The sequence below is a fragment of the Lipotes vexillifer genome, unplaced genomic scaffold (assembly GCF_000442215.2).
Source record: "Lipotes vexillifer unplaced genomic scaffold, Lipotes_vexillifer_v1.1 scaffold570, whole genome shotgun sequence".
NCBI lineage: Eukaryota > Metazoa > Chordata > Mammalia > Artiodactyla > Lipotidae > Lipotes > Lipotes vexillifer.
The window spans coordinates 694343-716572 of NW_006777801.1; the positions used below are offsets into that span (position 1 = coordinate 694343).

Consider the following 22230-nt stretch of genomic DNA (forward strand, 5'->3'; position numbering starts at 1 on the left):
GGGCATCTTCAGCCCTACTTTGTCTGCCAACTTCTTTCCCCTCCCCATCAATTACCTTCCTAATGTATTTGCCAACTCACAGCCTTTAAAAACACCTGGTGAATGTAATACAATTGCCTTTACAACACAGAGTGTTTGAAATAAGAAATACAATCCTTTCCTCCTTGGTGTCAAATTTCAAACAAATCAGAAAATGTGGATAAAAAAGAACATTCTAAGTCCCTTCTCCAGTCAAAAACTAAAAGATGGAAAAGTGTGAAGGAAAATATAGTGCCTTTTCCGCACAAAGCATTTCCCCTCTAGTGGAACATCCCAAATAATGACAGACACTCCTCTTTTCAAATGATCAAACTAGGAAATGCCGACAAGAGCCTTCTGGACAAACTCCTCATGAATCCATTTACCTTACCTCTTGGAACTCTTTTTCTTTTTCCTTGATTTTCTGTTCCAGAGAACATCTGGCACTTTCTGCATTTTGACGCTGACAACTCAAATCTTCAGTCAATTTTTTCAGTTTTTGTTCCAAAGCAAGACACTAACAACAAATTAAGACACTCAATACAAAACAAAATTATTCTTGGAAAGAAGCAAACATTTTGAATTTTAGAAAAATTAGTCCCATGATCTGGTTCAAGTTTAACATAGTGTTTTGACATTTTTATTTCATAAAGAGTTGGGTCTAAAACAATTAGTCAAGTACCAAAACCACTACAATTATTTTAGCACACATAAAATTTAGATTTGGGAAATATTAGCAAGGATATAAAGCATTAGACCATTTAAATAAATACTTCATAACTTCTGCCATGAAAAAAGAAATCAGCATGTCTGAATAATGATTCACCTAATGTTTTTTTGTTTTTGTTTTTAGAAGATGTTGGGGGTAGGAGTTTATTAATTAATTAATTTATTTTTGCTGTGTTGGGTCTTCGTTTCTGTGCGAGGGCTTTCTCTAGTTGTGGCAAGCGGGGGCCACTCTTCATCGCGGTGCGCGGGCCTCTCACTATCGCGGCCTCTCTCGTTGCGGAGCACAGGCTCCAGATGCGCAGGCTCAGTACTTGTGGCTCATGGGCCTAGTTGCTCCACGGCATGTGGGATCCTCCCAGACCAGGGCTCAAATCCGTGTCCCCTGCATTAGCAGGCAGATTCTCAACCACTGCGCCACCAGGGAAGCCCTCACCTAATGTTTTGTTGCATGGGAATGAGAGGTTAAAATGCAGTGATGTTGACCTGCATAATTTAGAGGATATAAAATAACCAGAGGGTACCCATTATCCTCATATGATAGTGTTTTTCAAGCACAACAGATTTTGTGGGAAACTTAAATATTAATATGCATCTTTCCACAATGCTCCCACTATACCATTTTAAATGTCTGGAGGTTCACAGCACTCCAAAGAATATCACAATGGGTTTTAACCAAACTGCCAAAGGCAACACGAAGAACATGCATTTGCCTTTTTACATAGCCAGTTATCTTTTTTTTAAATTGAAGTATAGTTGATTTACAATGTTGTGTTAGTTTCAGGTGTACAGCAAAGTGATTCGGTTACACACACATACATATATGTTCTTTTTCAGATTCTTTTCCATTATAGGTTATTACAAGATATTGAATATAGTTCCCTGTGCCTTACAGTAGGTCCTTACTGTTTACCTATTTTATATATAGTAGTGTATATCTGTTAATCCCAAATTCCCAATTTATCCCTCCTCCCACTCTCCCCTTTAGTAACCATAAATTTGTTTTCTATGTCTGTGAGTCTGTTTCTGTTTTGTAAGCAGGTTCATTTGTATCATTTTTTAGATTCCACATATAAGTGATATCAGGTGATATTTGTCTTCCCCTGTCTGACTTACTTCGCTTAGTATGATAAGCTCTAGGTCCATCTATGTGGCTGCAAATGGCATTATTTCATTCTTTTTTATGCATAGCCAGTTATCTCTAAAATGCTTTTTTTTTTTTTTGCAGTACATGGGCCTCTCACTGATGTGGCCTCTTCCGTTGCAGAGCACAGGCTCCGGATGCGCAGGCTCAGCGGCCATGGCTCACGGGCTCAGCCGCTCTGCGGCATGTGGGATCTTCCCAGACCGGGGCACAAACCCATGTCCCCTGCATCGGCAGGCGGACTCTCAACCACTGCGCCACCATGGAAGCCCTAAAATAATTTTTAAAACATGAACTACATCAAAATTTAGGATGCTCTTCTAAAATTAAATCTTCAAGTGTTAAAACCCATTCCTCTGATGCTGTGGTGTTCAAATCCTTGAACTGCCCTACAAAGCAAATCTAACTTCCCAGGAAAGAATAAGAACAACTCACATTAGTGGGGGAGAATTCCTGTTCCAAAAGAAATGTGCCCCAATTTGGCAAATCTCTCCACTAATGTATTTCTCTGAGACTCATTGTAGTCCGATTTAGAACTATTAGAACTATTAGAAATTTAACAGAGAATTCAGAGGAAAAGAAAAACATTATGTAAGACTTTCCTGGAAAACCAGACACCAACTATTAACTAACCAAAGATGAAAAGATAAAGCTGGTCTGATTTTGAAAATATCATAACTTTAAAATACCAGATTCAAAAAGTAAAATATTGAGTAGTTTAAATTAATCCACTGCTTTGAACGTTAAGACACCTTTGTCATTAACCTTATTGTTCTTGAATTTTTAAATCCCTAAGGAAAAGTATGAAAGAAATTATTTCTAATAATAATAAATATGAACTCAACAAATATGTCTAGCACCATGCTAGGCACTGGGGATATAGCAGTAAACAACTCAGACAAAAATCATTGCCTAAATGATGGTCTAAAATTTTGACAGGGACTTCCCCAGTGGCACAATGGTTAAGACTCTGCAGGGCGCCCAGGTTCAATCCCTGGTCAGGGAACTAGATCCCACATGCATGCCACAACTAAGAGTTCACATGCCACAACTAAGGAGCCTGCATGCCTCAACTAAGGAGCCCATGAGCCACAACTAAGGAGCCCCTGAGCCGCAACTAAGGAGCCCGCCTGCCACAACTAAGACCCATCGCAACCAAATAAATAAATAAATATAAAAAATAAAATAAAATTCTGACAATTTTCAGGGGGAAAAAAAACATGCATGGCAGAGTAGATGAATGAACCCTTGGCACCCTCTGCTGGCACTCCCTCAAACTGCAACCTATTCCACTATAGGATCTCAGGATCAACCAATTCTTTCTTATTAGAAACAGTAGCTTAAAAAAGAGCCTTTAAGAGTAATTTATATTATATTTAGATTATTTTTTATGCTGATATTTATGATGCACAATCCATGTGCAAGTACCTGGCCACTAGGTGTCATGAATGCTCCATAATACTCTAAAAAAGGGTCCAGAGCTCAAGTCCTTTAAAAATATACAGCATATGGGGCTTCCCTGGTGGCGCAGTGGTTGAGAGTCTGCCTGCCGATGCAGGGGACACGGGTTCGTGCCCCGGTCCGGGAAGATCCCGCATGCCGTGGAGCGGCTAAGCCCGTGAGCCACGGCTGCTGAGCCTGCACGTTCAGAGCCTCTGCTCCACGACAGGAGAGGCCACAACAGTGAGAGGCCCGCGAACCGCAAAAAAAAAAAAAAATATATATATACAGCATATGACCCTGGAGACTCAGTGCTCTGGGCCAATGAGTTTTTAGCTGCAAAATACGGGTGCTGAAGTCTAGCTTTGCTGCCAGCCCCAGCACTCTGTTTCTACATGAGTTCAAACCTTGCATCCCACACGGTTTGTAAATACTTGGAAAAGAAGCATATGAGAAACAGCGTACGTCCACTAAAGCACATGGTATTGATTTTGGCTAAATTAGCTCCATTTTATTTAATAGTTAGTTCTAATGGTACATCAGGGAATAGCATAAACAAAGCATAATCTGATTTCAGCAACATATTGGACACGGTCGTATTATCTTTAGAGACAAGATGGAGAAAGGTGGACTGAATTTTCAGTTAGGTGGGTTTGTAGTTTACGGGGAAAAAATGGAATACAAAAAGCATTGAACGAATGAGTCTTAAGAACTTGAAGAGGAGTCTCCAACAGAAAGAAAGCCAGAGCTATATTCTCAGCACTGCCCTAGTCAAAAATTCTAATTCATGATCTGGTAAGAAGAGACTTCATCAAATATGCTAGTCAGTACAAGGATTTGGTGACCTTGTCACACCAAAACCAACAAGACAAAATGTAAAAAAGGATAAGTATAATTCTCTTATATGAGAAGGCGTGACTTGGCAGAAATGCAACTGAAAATGAGCTTCACTGACAGGGAACTTTATTGATATAATAATAACAATTATTATTATAAGTTCACCATGTGCCAGGCACTATATGCCAAAACCTTTATAAAAATTATCACAGGTACTTCCCTGGTGGTCCAGTGGTAAAGAATCTGCCTTCCAACGCAGGGGACGCGGGTTCAATCCCTGGTCGGGGAACTAGGATCCCACATGCCGTGGGGCAACTAAGCCCACGTGCCACAACTATTGAGCTTGTGTACCTCAAAGAGAGAGCCCACGTGCCACAACTAGAGAGAGAAAACCCGCACACCACAACTAGAGAGAAGCCTGTGCACCACGAGAGAGAAACCCAAGCAGACCACACGCCATAACGAAAAGATCCCACATGCCTCAACAAAGACCCCGTGTGCTGCAACTAACATCCGATGCAGCCAGAAAAAACAAGGAAAATAAATAAATAAATATTTTTAAAGATTATCACAAACTTTACAGCAATCCTATGACAAAGGCATTATTATTAACACCATTTTATTGATTAGGACATTGAAGTTCAGAAGTTAATTAAATAGCTCCAAAGCAACACAATTGGGATGTAGTAGAGCCAGGGTTTGAATCCAAGTCTTTCTAACTTAGAAAACCAAATTACAAACCCAGACTGCACAAAGAGAATAAATATACAGATCAAGGGAGATCATGTTCCTTCATACATCTAAGCCATAGTTACCAAGAATTTCTCTGTGCAAAGCACTGCACTAGAAGAATTCTAAAAATGAACCTGGACTACCACTTCCAGGTAGATGGAAGAGATGAACATTTCCCTCTACCTCCCACCAAGAATAATCCAAAACCTTGCACATTACATTAACACAAACATAAAAAAGCTCTGAAAAAAAGAGAAGAAAGAAGATTAACAAGAGACTTTGGAGCCCAAGGAAAAACAAGACAGTGCTGGAAGAAAAAAACTGTTAACCTTTAGAATCCTATACCCTGCAGAAATATCTTCCAGGAATGAAGAGGAAATCAAAACATTCCCAGACAAAAGAAAATTTAGAGGATTTGTAACTACACTAAAAGAATGGTTAAAGGATGTTCTCTAAACAGAAAGGAAATAATGAAAGAAGGAAATATGGAAGGAATCATGAAGGAAGGAGCAATAAGTTAATGAACAAACGTATATACAATAGGCTTTCCATCTCTTCTTCAGTTTTCTAAATTATGTTTGACAAGTGGAGCAAAAATTATAACACTGTCTGATGTGGTTCTAAATGTATGTAGAGAAAACACTGAAGAAAATTATACTATAAATGGGGGAGGGTATAATGACAAAAAGAGAAGTAAATTTTCGATAATTTTTTAGCGCTGATAGAATGACAACACCAATTAACTGTGATAAGTTGTATGTATATATACATTATCTAGAACCATCACTATAAAAGCTCTACCAAGAAATACACTCAGACACACTATCAACAATTCAAAAGGGAATTCTAAAAAATGTTCAAGTAACCTACAGGAAGGCAGGAAAAATGAAAGAGAAATGAAAAATGAAAGAAATAAAAAACAAAAAATAAGATGGAAGACTTAAGCCATGACATATCAATAACTACACTGAATATCAGTGATCTAAATATACTAATTAAAAGACAGATAGTGTTTCTAAAAGGGAATAGTGTTTTAAAAGAGTGGATTAAAAAATATGACCCAACTATACGCTGTCCACACAAAACTCACATTAGGCCTATTTTTTAATTTATAGTTAGGTCATACTTTTTAATTTAATAGCATAGATAGGCTGAAAGTAAAAAGACAGAAATAAATACATCATGAAACATAAACCAAAGGAAAGCTAGAGTGGCTATATTACTACCAGATAAAGTAGACATCAGAATAAAAAAAATTACCAGAGACAATAAGGGATATTGCATAATGATAAGGGTCAATCCACCAAGAAGACATAGCAATCCTAAATGTGTATGGACCAAACTACAGAACTGCAAAATAAGTGAAGCAAAAACTGATAGAACAGAAAGGAGAAATAGACAAATCAACAATTATTGGAGACTTCAATATCCCTCTCTCAACAATTGCTAGAGCAACTAGACAAGAAATCAGCAAAGATACAGAGGAATTCAACAAAGAATGTTAACCAACAGACACTTTTAGAACATTCCATCCAACAACAGAATATACATTTTTTTCCAAGTGCCTATGAAACATATACCAAGATAGACCATATACTAGGCCATAAAACCCCCACAAATTTAAAAGACCTGAAATCATAAAGTATATTCTCTGAACACTGTGGAATCAAACTAGAAATCAACAACAAAAAGAGAAAAAGCTCCAAACACTTGGAAACTAAACAAGGTATTTCTGAATAATCAATGAGCCAAAGAGGAAGTTCCAAGAAAAAAAAACTTTTTTTTAGTACATTAAAGAATAAAAATTAAAATACAATATATCAGGGACTTCCCTGGTGGTGCAGTGGTTAAGAATCCGCCTGCCAATACAGGGAACACGGGTTCAAGTCCTGGTCTGGGAAGATCCCACATGCCGCGGAGCAACTAAGCCCATGCACCGCAACTACTGAGCTTGTGCTCTAGAACCCACGAGCCACAACTACTGAGCCCGCATGCCACAACTACTGAAGCCCATGCGCCTAGAGCCTGTGCTCCACAACAAGAGAAGCCACCACAATGAGAAGCCCACGCACTACAACAAAGAGTAGCCCCTGCTCCCCACAACTAGAGAAAGCCTGTGCACAGCAACGAAGACCCAATGCAGCCAAAAATAAATAAATAAATGTGTTTTTTTAATTATTTAAAAAAATACAATATATCAAAATTTGCAGAGCACAGTTAAAGCAGTACTGAGAGGGAAATTTATAGCATTAAATGTCTGCATTAGAAAAGAAGTCTCAAGTCAGTAAGCTAAGCTCCCCACCTCAACAACCTAGAAAAAGAAGAGCAAAATAAACCTAAAGCAAGCAGAAGGAAATAACAGAGAGGAAAAAAAAATTAAAAATCAATGAAATTGAAAATAGGAAATAGAGAAAAATCAATGAATTAAAGAGCTGACTCTTTGGTAAGATCAATAAAAGAGCAACAAAACTGTCAAATTCCTAGCAATACTGACAAAGAGAAAAATAGAGAAGACACAAATATCAGAAATGAACAGGGAATAAACCTGACCTACAGACATCAAAAGAATAAGGAAATACTATGAACTCCACATGCACAAATTTGACAATTTAGATGAAATTTCCTCTAAAATCACAAACTAACCCAACTCATCCAATGTGAAATAAATAATTTTAATAGCTGTGTAACTATTTTAAAATTTGAATTTATAATTTTAAATCTCCCAAAAAAGAAATCTCCAGGCCCAGATAGTTTCATGGAGAATTCTACCAAATGTATAAAGATGAAATAACACCAATTCTGCACAATCTCTTCCGAGAAGAGAAGGGAATGCTTCCCAATGCATTTTATGAAGCTAGTATTACCTCTGATACATATACCAGACAAAGACAGTACAAAAAGAGAAAACAGCTGAACAACATCCCTCACACATATAGATGCGAGAATCCTTAACAAATTATTAGCAAATAAAAGTCAGAAATACATAAAATGAATTATACACCATGACCAAGCATGGTCTATTCCAAGGATGAAAGACATTCAAATATCTGAAAAGCAATCATTGTAACCCATCATATTAACAAGCTATTATTTTATACAACTACACGAATCTATAATTATCTTAAAATAAAAAGGATTAATTTGAAAAAAAAGAAAGACAGAAAGAGCCTGTTCCCAGAGAGCAAATAGAAGATACAGGTCTACCTACTACAGTGGTTTTTTACCTAGAGATTTTACTAAAGGTAAATTCCATAGGCCCACTTCAGACGTGAGTCTAAGAAGATTAATTCTGCAAAGTTCTCAGTGATTCTGACAATTAGCCAAGTGTGGGAACTACAAGAGCTAGAACATAAATAACGACAATAAAAGGGTCATAATGGGGATGGAAGCCAGGAGAAAAGACCTCACCACACTAAGAAATGAGAGAAGGAGCTCACGGGATGGGGAGCACGTCAAGAGTATTCCAAGAGGTGGGTATGCCAAGCAGAAAGGCAAATGTGAGCAGAACACTGACCCAGACACAGATTAGGTTCAAAAAACACCAAATAACTGCAGTTGGTCCTAGAAGATAATGCGTTTTGCTCTACACTTTTCTCCATATAGCACACTATCTACGTGACTGATACATCTACGTTATGTCTCCCATTATGATGAAGCTCCACAAGGGCCATTCTTTTTGTCTATTTACTCACCGCTGCATCCCCAGGTCTAGAACAGTGGCTGACATACAGTAGATGGTCAATAAATATTTGTCAAATGAGTCAGTGAATGAATGAATATTAGAAAAAAGAGAAGACTAGAGAGGTAGGTTGGGGGCAAAGCAACAACAACAACAACAAAGACAACCCCCAAATAACAGGCTATGAAGCTTGGTCTTAATTAGAGCCTTAGATTAAATGGTAGGAGTGCATACACTGGATCCCAGGAGTAGGTCTATTCAACTCTATCGTATGTCCTAAACCTCTTTTAAAGCTCCATGACTTTAAGTGACTCTTTTATATATTAGGCACCTGCCAGGCACTGTACATACATAATCTTTATTCTTCACCACCCTCTGAGATATAAAAGAGAGCAGTGACTTGCCCAGGTCCCTTGGCTGGGAAAATGTGCAGTCCGGATTTGACCCCAGATCTACCCAACTCTAAAAGAACTTACTGTTCAAATGCATCAATACTGCCTAGTATATAATAAGGTTCATTACTAATATTTATTTCACAAGTCTAAGTGCAGAGTACTCTTTCCAAAGAATGATATGAAAAAAATGGAGATTTATCAATAACTCATGAAAAGTCGAGTACCTTGGTTGATGCCTGGTCATACTGTGCAGTTGTTCTCACCAGTTCATCCCTGCTTTTGTTCAAAACTTTCTCTTTTTCGTTTAATTCCACTTTTGCTTTCTCCACTTGGAGTTGGAGTTCTTGAAGCTTATTCACTTGGCCTTTCATTTCTCTTTCTTGTCCTTGCAGACGTAGTTCCAACTCACTAATCTTGCTCCTTAGCTCTTAAATCACAAACAAAACCCACACTTCAATTAACATATATTTTTCACAAAGACATTTACAACTAAACTCAGAATGTATCAATGTTACTCTGCTCTGAAATCTTTGGTGAGTCAAACATAAATCAATTCACATTAAACAAAGAAGCTACTTCAATTGGATTTAATTTCAATGTTTAGTCTTTATTGTTATTTGTATTCAAAAACCCTACAGAAAGCAGGAGAAACAAATTTTCGTAAGTTTTCAGAGAAACTTGGGGGGGGCAGAAATGTTTTTCTAAAATCGTGAATAGTAACTTATCGAGACTGCAAAAAGTGTACCACATATAACACCCTGCACTAAAATTACCACTTGGTTTTATACACCCACAAACTAATTTTTTTTGTGTGCCCGTATCAATGCAAATGAGTGCTAAGCGGTGAAAAATTTACCCTCCCATATTCTTTAGTATCTTGTCCTCCAGTAAAGAGCAAGACAGTGTGAACCTCCTCTACTGCCAAAATTAACAACAATGTTTTTTTCATTTTTTTCCCCACATATACACAATATTGGTTCCAATGGCACTGGCCATGTGACAGGTCTCACCAGTGCACACAGATGGTGATTTTCAATCTATCATAGCACTGGAAATTATCATAGTCTGCAGACTAGATTCCAAAACACCACCTGGCACCCTTGGCTGTCAGCAGCAGCGTGGTGCAGCAGCCAAGGTCACAGGTTTCTCCCATACACACAACCTGGCAGCACACAGCAAAGCTCTCCTACAGACACATGCCACACCTCTGGCCAAAACTGGCTTGTTTCATGGGCCACAAAAGGAGCCGGGGAGAGCCGTGGGGAGTGTCACCTGTAACCCACCTACTTGCCCCGCTCTGGAAAGTCAAAGCCACTCACCCTACTTTTCAAGTCTTCATGGCACCAGCTTTATAGTACAAATAAAGGTACCTTTCCAAATTGTGATATCTTTTCTCATTAACCCAAAGACAGTATTTCACATCACCAGGCTGGGATGTTGATCACTGATGGGTCTAACAAAACACATGAGCACTTTCTAGGGCTAAAAATGTCTAGAAATTTCTAGACTTCTAAAATTATCTCAGGAAAATTTAATTTAGCTCAAGAAGTTACCTTGATTCTGGGCTTTTAATTGATCCAAAAGATTAGAATTATCACAGAAACTGCTATTAGCATCTCTATTCCCTATTTGCAAAGTTGATCTACTCAGAGTCACTTCTTGTTCCCCAGAAAAATTAGATGCAGAGAAATCTCTCCTAACTGGAGTTTTTAGAGCACTGGATGAAAGACGACTTGGGGTCTTTTCTTGTTGCCATGAGAACACAGATGATGAAGCCTGATGTCGGGCAATGTCCCGGTGATTCATGGTGCTTTGGGGAGTAGCCTGGCTCGCTTTCTGTAAAAACAGAAACTCTTTAGAGCCCTTTAGAAGTCAAAATATTTAAGACTATGTACTAGACTCACAGACATGAAAGAAGCAAACTTATGGTTACCAAAGGGGAAAGCAGTGGGGGTGGGAGGGCGGGTAAATGAGGAGTTTGGGATTAGCAGATACAAACTACTACATACAATATAGATAAACAACAAGGTCTTACACACAGGGGACTACATTCAATGTTTTGCAATAAATTATAATGGAAAAGAATATGAAAAAGTATATATGTATATATATATAACTGAATCACCTTGCTGTATACACCTGAAACTAATACAACATTGGAAATCAGCAATACTGCAATAAAAAAAAAGACTATGTACTTATTATCAAATAGAACATAAAGCCATGCCAAGAAGGTAACACTTCCACTGTGTACCAAGAAAGAGCATTCATCAAGTCAAGGGAACCACACTGGGTCCCAATAACCAGTGAGGAAATGTTCTAATGGTCAGACTTGGCACTGAAGGGTGAAACCAGTACCATCTGAGGTCCAATCTCTTTTAAATGGGCTCAGTTTTTGTATTTATTCTGCATCCCTCATATACTTCATAAAAACACATGTGAGTACTCACTGCCATTTTGAATTCTGAAATTTGATTTTCCTTTGCCCGTCCTTGGTCACCTCCCCCTGTAGCTTTGCACACTGAGACTCAAAATTCAATACGAACCTAAAGAACTCTTTCAAGAATCTCACGTTCCACCATAACACTCTCCCCTCAAAAATGTCATATGAGGTATTTTGTATTATATAATACACATTTGTGGATTTTCTGCTGTTTTGAATTCTTCTTTTTGGTCTTCTCTCTGCCTGCATTCTGACAAGTATCGAGGTGTGGCTATAGAAGCTAATTTTTTTTTGTTGTTGTTGTTTTTTTTTGCACGGTACGCGGGCCTCTCACTGTTGTGGACTCTCCCGTTGCGGAACACAGGCTCCGGACGCGCAGGCTCAGCGGCCATGGCTTACGGGCCCAGCCGCTCCGCGGCATGTGGGATCTTTCCGGACCGGGGCATGAAACCCGTGTCCCCTGCATCGGCAGGCGGACTCTCAACCACTGCGCCACCAGGGAAGCCTAAGTTAAATTTTTGATAGCAAAGGTTTTTCTTGCCACAGGGAAAGGTTTAATGCTTCTGGAGACTCACAGTCCTCCACAAAATAACTCTGGTAGCAGATGCCAGGGCCAGAATTGATACCAATGACTGAACTGGATAACAAAGCACATATTTCCAAGTCAGACCAGAGAATTATTGTTTAATTTTATTCATCTTGTAAGCAATGCCTTTGCTACATATCAAAACCCTGGTGATCTCAAAACAAGGGTTAAAGGCGTAAAAAGAATTAAAATTGTTAAAGCTCTAACAGGTATTTTTTTGATTCTCAGTATTTAAGGCATCTACGTATAAATTCAGCCTTAAACTGTTTGCTAAGTTGTGCCATCTCACCAAATTCACATGATTAGAATTGTGCCATTAAGTGTCAAACTGGAATTTTTAAAAAAACAAATAACATCGGGCTTCCCTGGTGGCGCAGTGGTTGAGAGTCCGCCTGCCGATGCAGGGGACACGGGTTCGTGTTATTTAAAAGAACTGGAGAGAGTACGTTGATAACATTCTCACCTGAAATAAACAGTTCATTAATAATGACCCCCAAACCTCACGTCCCTGGTAGCAATCACCACCTTCCACCAGAAGGCCTGAACAGGAGGCAATCGCCTCCAGGTTCCAAAGCTAGTGAGTGTCAGTTATGACTCTGGTCCCACCCTCTTCAAACTTGTCCTTTATCATTAGATCTTAACAGAGAAATAATTTACATTACCCCAGTTTCCATGGAATTCGGTGAACTTTTAATATTTAGGGATAAATTCATCTCCCCAATCTATTTTACTCCACTCTTACCTATTTTAAAATTTAAAAATACCATAACCAATGAGCCAGCAACTTTATTTTCTCAGTGTAATAAAAATGTGCCAGCCCTATATCTGTAAAGCAGATTTTTCTCTCTCCTTGTTGCATCCCACATCAAAGTACTTCTTCAACTGCATACTCTATTAAAAGGCCCATAATTAATTTACCTTCGCCTGCAAGGCTTTCACCTCTGCCTCTAATCTTTTTCGTTCTTCAACTTCTTTATTATATTTTTCTTTTAGATCTTCATATTTGGAACCTAAACACAGACATTGAGATACAGTTTTACTTCGATCACTGATTTTGCAGAGAATCATTATGATAGATCGCCCAGAAATGAGTATCTTAGTACATCAGGTAGAAAAAACATTTTGGTTAAGGCAACAGATACTGATCAAATTACTCAAATATCAAAATACATGGAAACATAGGTGTTTTAAATATTCCAAAACTGAATTATGTTTTAAAATACCATAGGATAAAGTGAAAAGTTTAAAGGCTTACTGATGGCTCAACATAGTTGAACAGATACACAACTGTATATGTAACTAATGGCTGCTTTTTTTTTTAATGCTAAAATTAGAAGTTGAATTCAAAGTTGAATGAATTCATTTCTTTGGCAGAATTAAAATCTCAAGAAAAGAGCTATTTATACAAAGGGAAAAAATCCTTACCGCTATAATACTGGCTTGGTGTGAGTGGAGTTGCAAAAATTTTTTGTGGTGTAGTGCACGGACTCATAGAGACATCTGCAGACTGTGCAGCTTGTTGGCTTCTTTCAAGTTCAGATTTACACCTGTGAGAAAAGGACCCGAGAGGATGGCAAATCAGAGCAACAGCTGTAGAATACCAACACCATACATTCTCAGAAAGCGATAAACTTACAAAAAAACCAACCCTCTAAGAATTCTGACCACTTCATTTATCCAACAGACGTTTAATAAGAACTAATTTATGAGACAGTCCTTTGTCTTCAAAGGAACTCAGTCTAGTTAGGAAAACAGAAATATAGACCAGTAATTACAATGTGATAAAGACGATAATGAAGATCTGTAATAACCACCACAGTAGCAAAGAAGAGTTGGGAGGGTTGGGACACATTCCAATCAAATTTTATATTCTAGGCCAAAGAAAGACACAGTGCTACAAAAAAACCAGAATTTCAGAAACACAGGAGGAAATTGGAGCATGTGCTCAAATCATAAAACCGGATGGCATTACTTATAATATTGTCATTATAAAAACAGATTTGATATACATATCACATCTTTTGTGATATTTTTAAAACACATATTAAAAATCAAGTTAACGTAATGCATCTAGAAAAGATACTGGCAGGAAACAGATCCAGAGAACTGGAGAAAGTGAGCTATATACAGTCGTCCTTGGGATCTATGGGTTGTTGGTCCCAGGACACCTGCAGATAACAAAATCCAGGGATGTTCAAGTCCCTTATATAAAACAGCAGTCGTACACTCAGCCCTCCATATCTGTGGGTGCAGAACCTGTGGATACGAGGGCCGTCTGTATTGTATATGTGTACAGAGTATCCCTACCATTTCAGTTGTAACACCCTTCAGAAGCAAACCTAAGAGAGGACTCAATTCCTGCAAGTCTCTGATGTCTCTGATTTTAACTTAACACAAGAAATAAAATGAACACCCTAGTAGAATGGCTAATGATGTGCACCATTCTCTTTGCCAAGGACACATTACTCAAAGCAGGGAGTGAAGAAAGTAGTGAAGAAAGTGCCTCAGTGCCCTAGCTCTGCCTGCTCCAAATTCAAACCGGTAAGGAAGAAGCAATGTATGAGCTGAAAATGGCTGCTCAGCAAATCAAATTGTCACATTCGAATTTATAACAGGTAAGAGCCCTCCAACAGAAATGTTGTATTAGCATGAAAAAAGTAACAAGAAATAAATGAATTTAATCTTAATATTTAACTCAATATTTTCCATATTGTAATTTCAACTTATAATCATTGCAAAAATCATTAATAAGATATTTTACATGTTTTTGTACTAAATCTTCAGAATTTGGACTCGGTTGTGTCCTTCCAGCACACCTCAATTGACACTAGCCACATTTCAAGTGTTCAACAGCCACACGTAACCAGTGGCTACCATATTGGACACTGCACGTCTATAGACTTCCAAAGGTGTAAAACGTTTGGTAAAACTCCAGAGATGAATTTTGAAGAACTTTGCAAAACTGACGTTTCTTTACCCTCTCAAATTCACATCTTTTCAGTAAAAAAAAAAAAAAAAAAAAAAAAGGTTTATTAATTTTAACTATTAAATAAAAGTATACCCTATTATTTTTATAAACCTTTGTATCTCCTGTCTCCTAGGGAGAGAAAAAACACAAATCACCACCACCAAAACAAAACAAAAAAAACACTAAATTAAGCTGTTTTCTCCTAGGTCTAATTTAACTATATGAGATTGCTAATATTCACCAGTTTTTATTTGTTTGTTTTTGTTTGTTCATTTTTTGTTTTGTTTTAAAAAATAATTTGTTGAGGTGAAATTCACGTAACATAAAATTAACCAGATTAAGTGAACAATGCAGTGGCATTAATTACACTCACAGTGTTGTACAACTACTATCTCTATCTACTTACAAGCCATTTCTATCATTCCATAGTAAAGCTCTTGAACCATTAAGGAATTTCTCCCCGGTGCCATCTTCCCCCAGTCCCTGACAACAACCAGTCTGTGTTCTGTGTCTATTATTCACCAGTTTTTGACCAACATTTCAAATGTTCAACCTAACTCGTTCAAGATGTACCTGAAATCGGTGGCCATTGATGGAAAAAATAAGTTCCTGCCCTGTACCTGAAGGTTACCAGTGAAAAATTTTAAACTATACTCAGGGCTTCCCTTGGTGGCACAGTGATTAAGAATCCGCCTGCCGATACAGGGTACACGGGTTCGAGCCCTGGTCCAGGAAGATCATACACGTTGCGGAGCAACTAGCCCGTGTGCCACAACTACTGAGCCTGCACTCTAGAGCCTGCGAGCCACAACTACTGAAGCCCACGTGCCACAACTACTGAAGCCTGCGTGCCTAGAGCTCATGCTCTGCAAAAAGAGAAGCCATGCTAATGAGAAGCCTGCGCACCGCAACAAAGACCCAACACTGCCCAAAAAATTAAATAATTAAAACTACTCAATAGTTATTGTAATCTATAGGTCTTATACCCTTAACAATTTTTATACTATAGAAGAGTATACTCAATAGTTTTTATAGTCTAAAGTTTATACAGTTTGTAAACTTTTATAAACATCTATATCTATCAACATCATAGATAATAAAAATATTTTTAAACTAAATGTACTATGAGGGTATCCTAATCCCATGATGATGATGATAATAACTAACAACTGATAATAATGATAATATTAATGCTAACATTTAACCATTGCTACATGTCAGATACAACCGTGAACTTTATATCTACAGGCATTGCTATCAAATGGCACTTTTCAATGAAATAGGGAAATGTATACAAAAGCATCTTTTCCTCAAATGTTAAAAAACACTAACATTTCTGTCTAAATTAAATTAAGTTATTAAAACCAATTAATAAAATAAATTATTAAAACCAATATTTCTAACATTGGCAGCCAAAATGTTCTTTTCAAAGAAATAATTATTCTAGCATACTGAAGTGAGCTTCCTACTTCCCGAGCACCTGCTTTCCAAAACAAATGCCTCTCTTTCATTCATTCATTCAACAAATATTTGAGGACCTACAATTGCCAGGTGCTAGGAATACAGTGATGAACAACACAGACCAGGATAGAGTTTAGGAAAACAAAGAACTTAACAAGACAGAAATTTATTTATCATTCTAACATTGCAAATTATAGATAGCCACCTTCCCACATGGATAGGAAACAAAATTAGAAAGATTTCTGTGCACTCAAATTATCAGCTTCACCAAAAGACAAGCATATAGTTGTCCCTAACAATCTACCTGCAGAAGATTGGTTCTAGGACCCCCTTGAATACTAAAATGTGCAAATGCTCAACTCTCATATAAAGTCACATAGGTAGTATTTACATATAACCTATGTATATCCTCCTGTATACTTTAAATCATCTCTAGGTTACTCATAATACCTAATACAATGTATATGCTACGTAAATAGTTGCCTGCACGCAGCAAACTTAAGTTTTGCTTTTGGAACTCTCTGGAATTTTTTTCAAATATTTTTGACTCTTGGTTGGTTGAATCTGTGGATGCAGAACTCATAGATATGGAGGGCAAACTGTAATTTTTAAACGTTTTAACTTTCAAAAGTATGTTTCCTTTGTAGGTAGAATTAAGATTATTGCAGCTATGCCAGGAAAAAAAATTCTTGGCATCAAAGTATTTATTAATTACAAATGGAAAAATAGTAACTTTATAATGCAGAAACCCAGATAAACACCCTAACAAGCGATCGGTTTAAAAGTCAAATTAAATCATGTACACTCTGATATGATGCATGTCACTACTATACACGTCACTATAAAGGTGTGTCACTACCTCTGTGGTATTCTTACCAAAAATTCATAACCTCAATCTGACCCAGTGATTCTCCATCCGGGATGAATCTGCCCTCCCAAAGGACATTTGGCAATGCCTGGCAACATTTTTGACTGTCAAAATTTGGAGGTGGTGTAAGTGCTACTGGCATCTAGTGGGTAGAGGCCAGGAATTCTAAGTATCCTACAATGCAGCCTACAGGGCAGCCTTCCACAACAAAGAATAATCCAGTCCAAAATGTCAATTCTGCCATTGTTGAAAAACAGCAGACGAACCCAAATTGAGGACTATTCTACAATAAAGGAGACTAGTGCTCTTTAAAAACGTCAAGGTCACAAAAGACAAGAAACCATCAGAGCTTAGAAAAAAAAGTAACTAAGACCCAGAGCAGCCAAATAAATACTAAAAAAAAAAGTAAGAAAACATCAACTAAATGCAGTGTGGAATCCTGGATCAGATCCTGGAACAGAAAAAGGCCATTACTGGAAAAATGAGTGAAATTCCAATAAAGTCTGTAGTTTAGTTAATAGTATTGAATTAATGTTTATTTCTGATTTGGTCATTGTACTCTGGTTATGTAAGATGTTAACAACTGTTTCTGGAAGTCTAAAGTTATTTCAAAACAAAATTTTTTCTTAAAATTTCTGGGTGTATATTCACGGAATTGACAATAGGGCAATCTGCTAAAGTCTTTTTTTTGCTTTTAGTGTTTATCACTCCTTGTTATTTTGACAAAATTCCACTACTAGAACAAGAAGATTCCATTTATAAGCCAGCAGTGCTCAAGTCCCATTAAATTTATTTTGAATAATGCCTCTAGTTGTTTGGGGGATTTTTTTTTTAATGGAAAAGTAGTACTAAGCACCTTTTTTTATTGCCTAAATATGGAATTGATATTGGTGAATTGATTATGTAATGCTTAAGATGGAAGATAGGTCTCTTGGATGGGGATCTCAGTAGGAAAGTCTTCTAGACTTCATTTCCCTCCTCTCCAGCTGAGATTCCATGGCACCCAACTTCAATCATTCTCTTCCAATATCCTCAATTATTCCACTGTCTTCTATCCCATCACCCTCGCCCAAAAACCCTAAATCGATCCTCCTGTATACCTTCTCAGCATTTATACGCTAAAGAAAGGAAGAAAAAAACAAACTCATTAAACGCTATAGATTGGTCCCACTATAAATTCCTGGCCTCCAATCTCAACTGAGCCCTCAGTGCTCCTCAGTCCTTTTGAAGTTCCCTAGTTCTCTCATTCTCTACAAGAGCTTTTCCACGCAGAGAAAACAGAAGCCATCAATATAAGCCATGCTTTAACTTCCCTCCATTTTTTCAGTAATCACTGTTGATAGTTTTGGTATTATTTATTATTGCATACCCTAGTAACAAACACAGTGCCTGGCACATGAAGCAGCTTAATAAACATATACTGAATAAGTAAATGAATAAGCTAGCAACCATTTAGTGAATTTATATAGTACTGAGCCATGTAACAATAGGACTGAAGCATATAAGAAAAGGATTAATCTTCCTCAAATCACTGTTCATTCCACTGGAAAGAAAAAATTTCAATGTGTAATAATTATACCATAAAAGGAAAAGATAGCTGCATCTGATGAATATATACAAAGACATCTATAATAAATACCATTCCCAAAAAAGTTACCTTTTAAGTTCCTGTTCCAGTTTTTCTATTTGCTTTTTGCTTGAGTTCAGTTGTCCTTCTTGGAAATTCACTTGTGACTCCTTGACTTGAAGTTCATGAGAAATCTTCTGCTTAGTCTTCTCCAGATTTTCACATATTTCCATCAAGCTTTGGTTCTCCCTTTTCAGGTTTGCACCCTCAGCTTTTTCATTCTCAACCTAATGCAGATTATTCAAAAGGAACTAGGTCTCTTACTCATGAATTTACCAAATAGTATCTGTTAATCTAACACTGATGACTAAGTTTCTGAGGTATGGTTGAAAAAATCCAGAAGTCAGTGCTTGATGTGCACCGAAATTTTAGATGATCTCACTTTGAAGCCTATTGATAGAAAAGTTTTGCAAAGTCATGTATTACAGTCTTTGGTTAGGGCTACACAAACCCATCCTAGAAAGAGAGGCTTTAATAGGCTTTCGAGAATTAAAAAATCAAAAATAAATCTTATAAACCCTCCCTTAGCTATTCATTTCCAAGTTCAGCTGCTAAAGCCAGTTACTGTAAGAAACTGAAAATTTCTCCCACTAGCAAAAACATTTTAGGAGCAGTAATTGTATTACTATGGGTTGGCTAATGCAAAGGTACGAAAGAAGCACTATTTAAGTTTCCGTTTACTAGTCCTGGAGAGAGGTGGGAATACCAAGGTGAAAAGCTCACTCTCAGATAGCAATATCTATTTGGACTGCAAGGTGCTCTAATATTGATCCCAGACTGGGAGCCAGAGATTTTCGGCCATTTTAGTGCAGAATGCAAAAGCAATGCCCATTTCTTGGTCCTAAACAGAAGTGAAAATGGAACTCAGCAGCCCTACACATTAGCAGGTAAGCAGAAATGAAAACAAAGAACGGAGAAAATGAGGTAATTAAAATAAAAATGACTCAATAGGGGAGGGGACTTCCCCTGCGGTCCAGCGGTTAAGACTCAGCTTGAGCTTCCACTGCAGGGGGCGCGGTCCCATCCCTGGTCGGTGAACTAAGATCCCACATGCCACGCGGTGGGGCCAAAAAAAAAGATTCAATACAGGAGAGGAGGGGGGATTACCACCTGAAGATGGCAAAATCATTTTTCTCTAAATTGAAAAGACCAAGACAAAACCATTCATCCAAATAATGAGAGAACAGTTTTAAATACCAGCATTTCAGTAATACCTTCTGTTTTTGCTTCTGCAACGCAGCCTCCAGGGTTTCAAGTTGAAACTGCCTTTGCTGCCTTTCTTTCTTCAGTTTGTCGAGCTGTCCTTCAAGCTCTTGAATTTTCTGAAGAGCTCTTGTAGGCAGGCCTTCCTTCCATTCTTCCAAAGCCCAGCTCATTTTGCTTTCCTTTATTATTCAAACATTTATAAATAAACTGAAAAGAATAAACAACCTGTTGGTCTTACTATAGTAAAAAGAAACTTACAGTCTCAGAGACTGACTAATCTACATAACCACCTCTAAGAATCAAGTTTCAAAACTTCATGTTTCAAAAGATAACAAAGTATAACGTCCATCTTCTCCACCCTCTGCAAGGTGACTACCAATAACTGACTGTGAAGTGTCAATAGTACACAGTATGCTTGTTTGGCTTCCCCTTGCTTTCTGGTTTTCTTATATCTCATTTTTGACTCTTATATGGCTACCTGCTTTCTACCACTCAGTTTGTTTTCATTGTACAAGACATGAATATTTTGCTATAAGGTTTCTGGTGAAATAGGTCTTACAGGACAAATAAAATGCATGATAAGTTACTTTGCAAATGCTCTTCTTTCCTCTCTTCATGTCATTAATTCCCACTCACACTCTGTCCCTCTTCCTCCAGGAAGACTTCCCTGAGGACAACCATCATAATCTGGTCATATCTCCCCATCAGAGTCTCTCATGGCACAGGTACCTCCTTTTCCTCCCAAGAGGTTATCATTTGTTGAGTCAATGCATGCATGAACAAAGGGTGAATGCCATACCAGCACTAGAATCACTGCAAAATGCGGTAAAGTCATTCTCCAGACAGACCCTGACCAGGAATCAGGAATATAGCCTTAGTGATTCAAATCCCTGCTCAGCAACCTACAAGATGTGTGACCTTGGGCATGTTTTTTAACCCATCTGTGCCTTGGTTTCCTCATTTGTAAAATGGGAATAATAATGGTGGTGGTTCCCTAAAGCTTTAGAACAGTATCTCCTGGTAAGCTTTCCATACATATTAGCGATTTGTATTAGTCACTGAAAACGCTTTTTCATTTGTATACTGATGCCTATGGCACCAAGATAGAAATGGCCTACCTCTTTCTCAGACATATCTTAGAAAATTTAAATCAGCTGGGAGAAAAGTATGGCAATTATTCTTTATTCGTTAGCCTTTAGAACTTAAATGAAAGAAAAAGCATTCATTTTCCAGTTCTTTTAGCAGCAGGATGAGAATCCGTTTTTTACTAAATGAAGTCCACAACCATTTTAGCGTTTTGTTTCAGTCGACTTTATCAATGACATTTTTTATCAGAACAATTAATAAATAGTTGATGAAAGTACTAAGTATAATAAAACTTTTTTCCAAATATTAAGAGAAGCAAGGGTCTCGGAAAACACATAATTTAGTATCAAGCCTTGGAGAGCTGTTTTCTCTGCCATTCTCACCTCCCACCCCACCCTTTTAGTTCTTTGAACACAACATCTTAAACTCCATTCCCATTTACCCAAAAACTACTTAAAGGAGTCTCACGCCGCTCCACCAACAAAGGACAATTTACACTGCCCCAATAGGCTACTCCATCTATTCCAAACTAGCTTGCTCATTCAGGGATTCACGGGTGGGTATATCATGCCTCAGAGGCACACAACTACAACTCCTAAACAATTCTGCCAGCCACTGAAATCATGACATCCATACACCATAGCGAACAAAATATTAAAAGGAGCAATTTAAAAAGATGATAGAGATGATGGAAATAAACAGAAGGAAGACTGGCAAGTTAAATGCTTTTCCATTTCCAAAGTCTAAGATGCAGCAACAAATAAATGGTTAAAGCAATCACCAGACCCAAGCTAATTTTGATTAGAGGGGACTTTGACAGATTAAGGCATCAACCATTTAACAATCTCTATGGAGCCACGGGGAGAAAAGGATTAAAAATGCAATCCTCAAACACGTAAGGGGCAGAGGGATGGGAGTGGGGGGCGGGGGTGGGTGATGAAGAAAAGCCCTGGATATCGAGGTTCCTGCAAAAAAGATCTGCAGGACTATGCTCCTTCCAGAAAAATGCTGTTT

The 22230-nt window shown here is 37.8% G+C and overlaps 1 protein-coding gene across 1 annotated transcript in view; it reads right to left on the reverse strand.

Annotated features, from left to right (window-relative positions):
• CENPF (centromere protein F) overlaps positions 1–20337 on the reverse strand; it is a 56525-nt gene extending 36188 nt beyond the window's left edge. Inside the window, exons 1-7 of the mRNA XM_007451288.1 lie at positions 20139–20337; positions 18955–19151; positions 13426–13547; positions 12919–13010; positions 10525–10807; positions 9196–9398; positions 410–535 (exon numbers count right to left, since the gene is read on the reverse strand). Of these exons, the coding sequence (XP_007451350.1) occupies positions 410–535; positions 9196–9398; positions 10525–10807; positions 12919–13010; positions 13426–13547; positions 18955–19151; positions 20139–20300 (1185 nt within the window). The 5' untranslated portion in view covers positions 20301–20337. The remainder of the gene's footprint in view (positions 1–409; positions 536–9195; positions 9399–10524; positions 10808–12918; positions 13011–13425; positions 13548–18954; positions 19152–20138) is intronic.
• Between the last annotated feature and the right edge of the window lie 1893 nt (positions 20338–22230).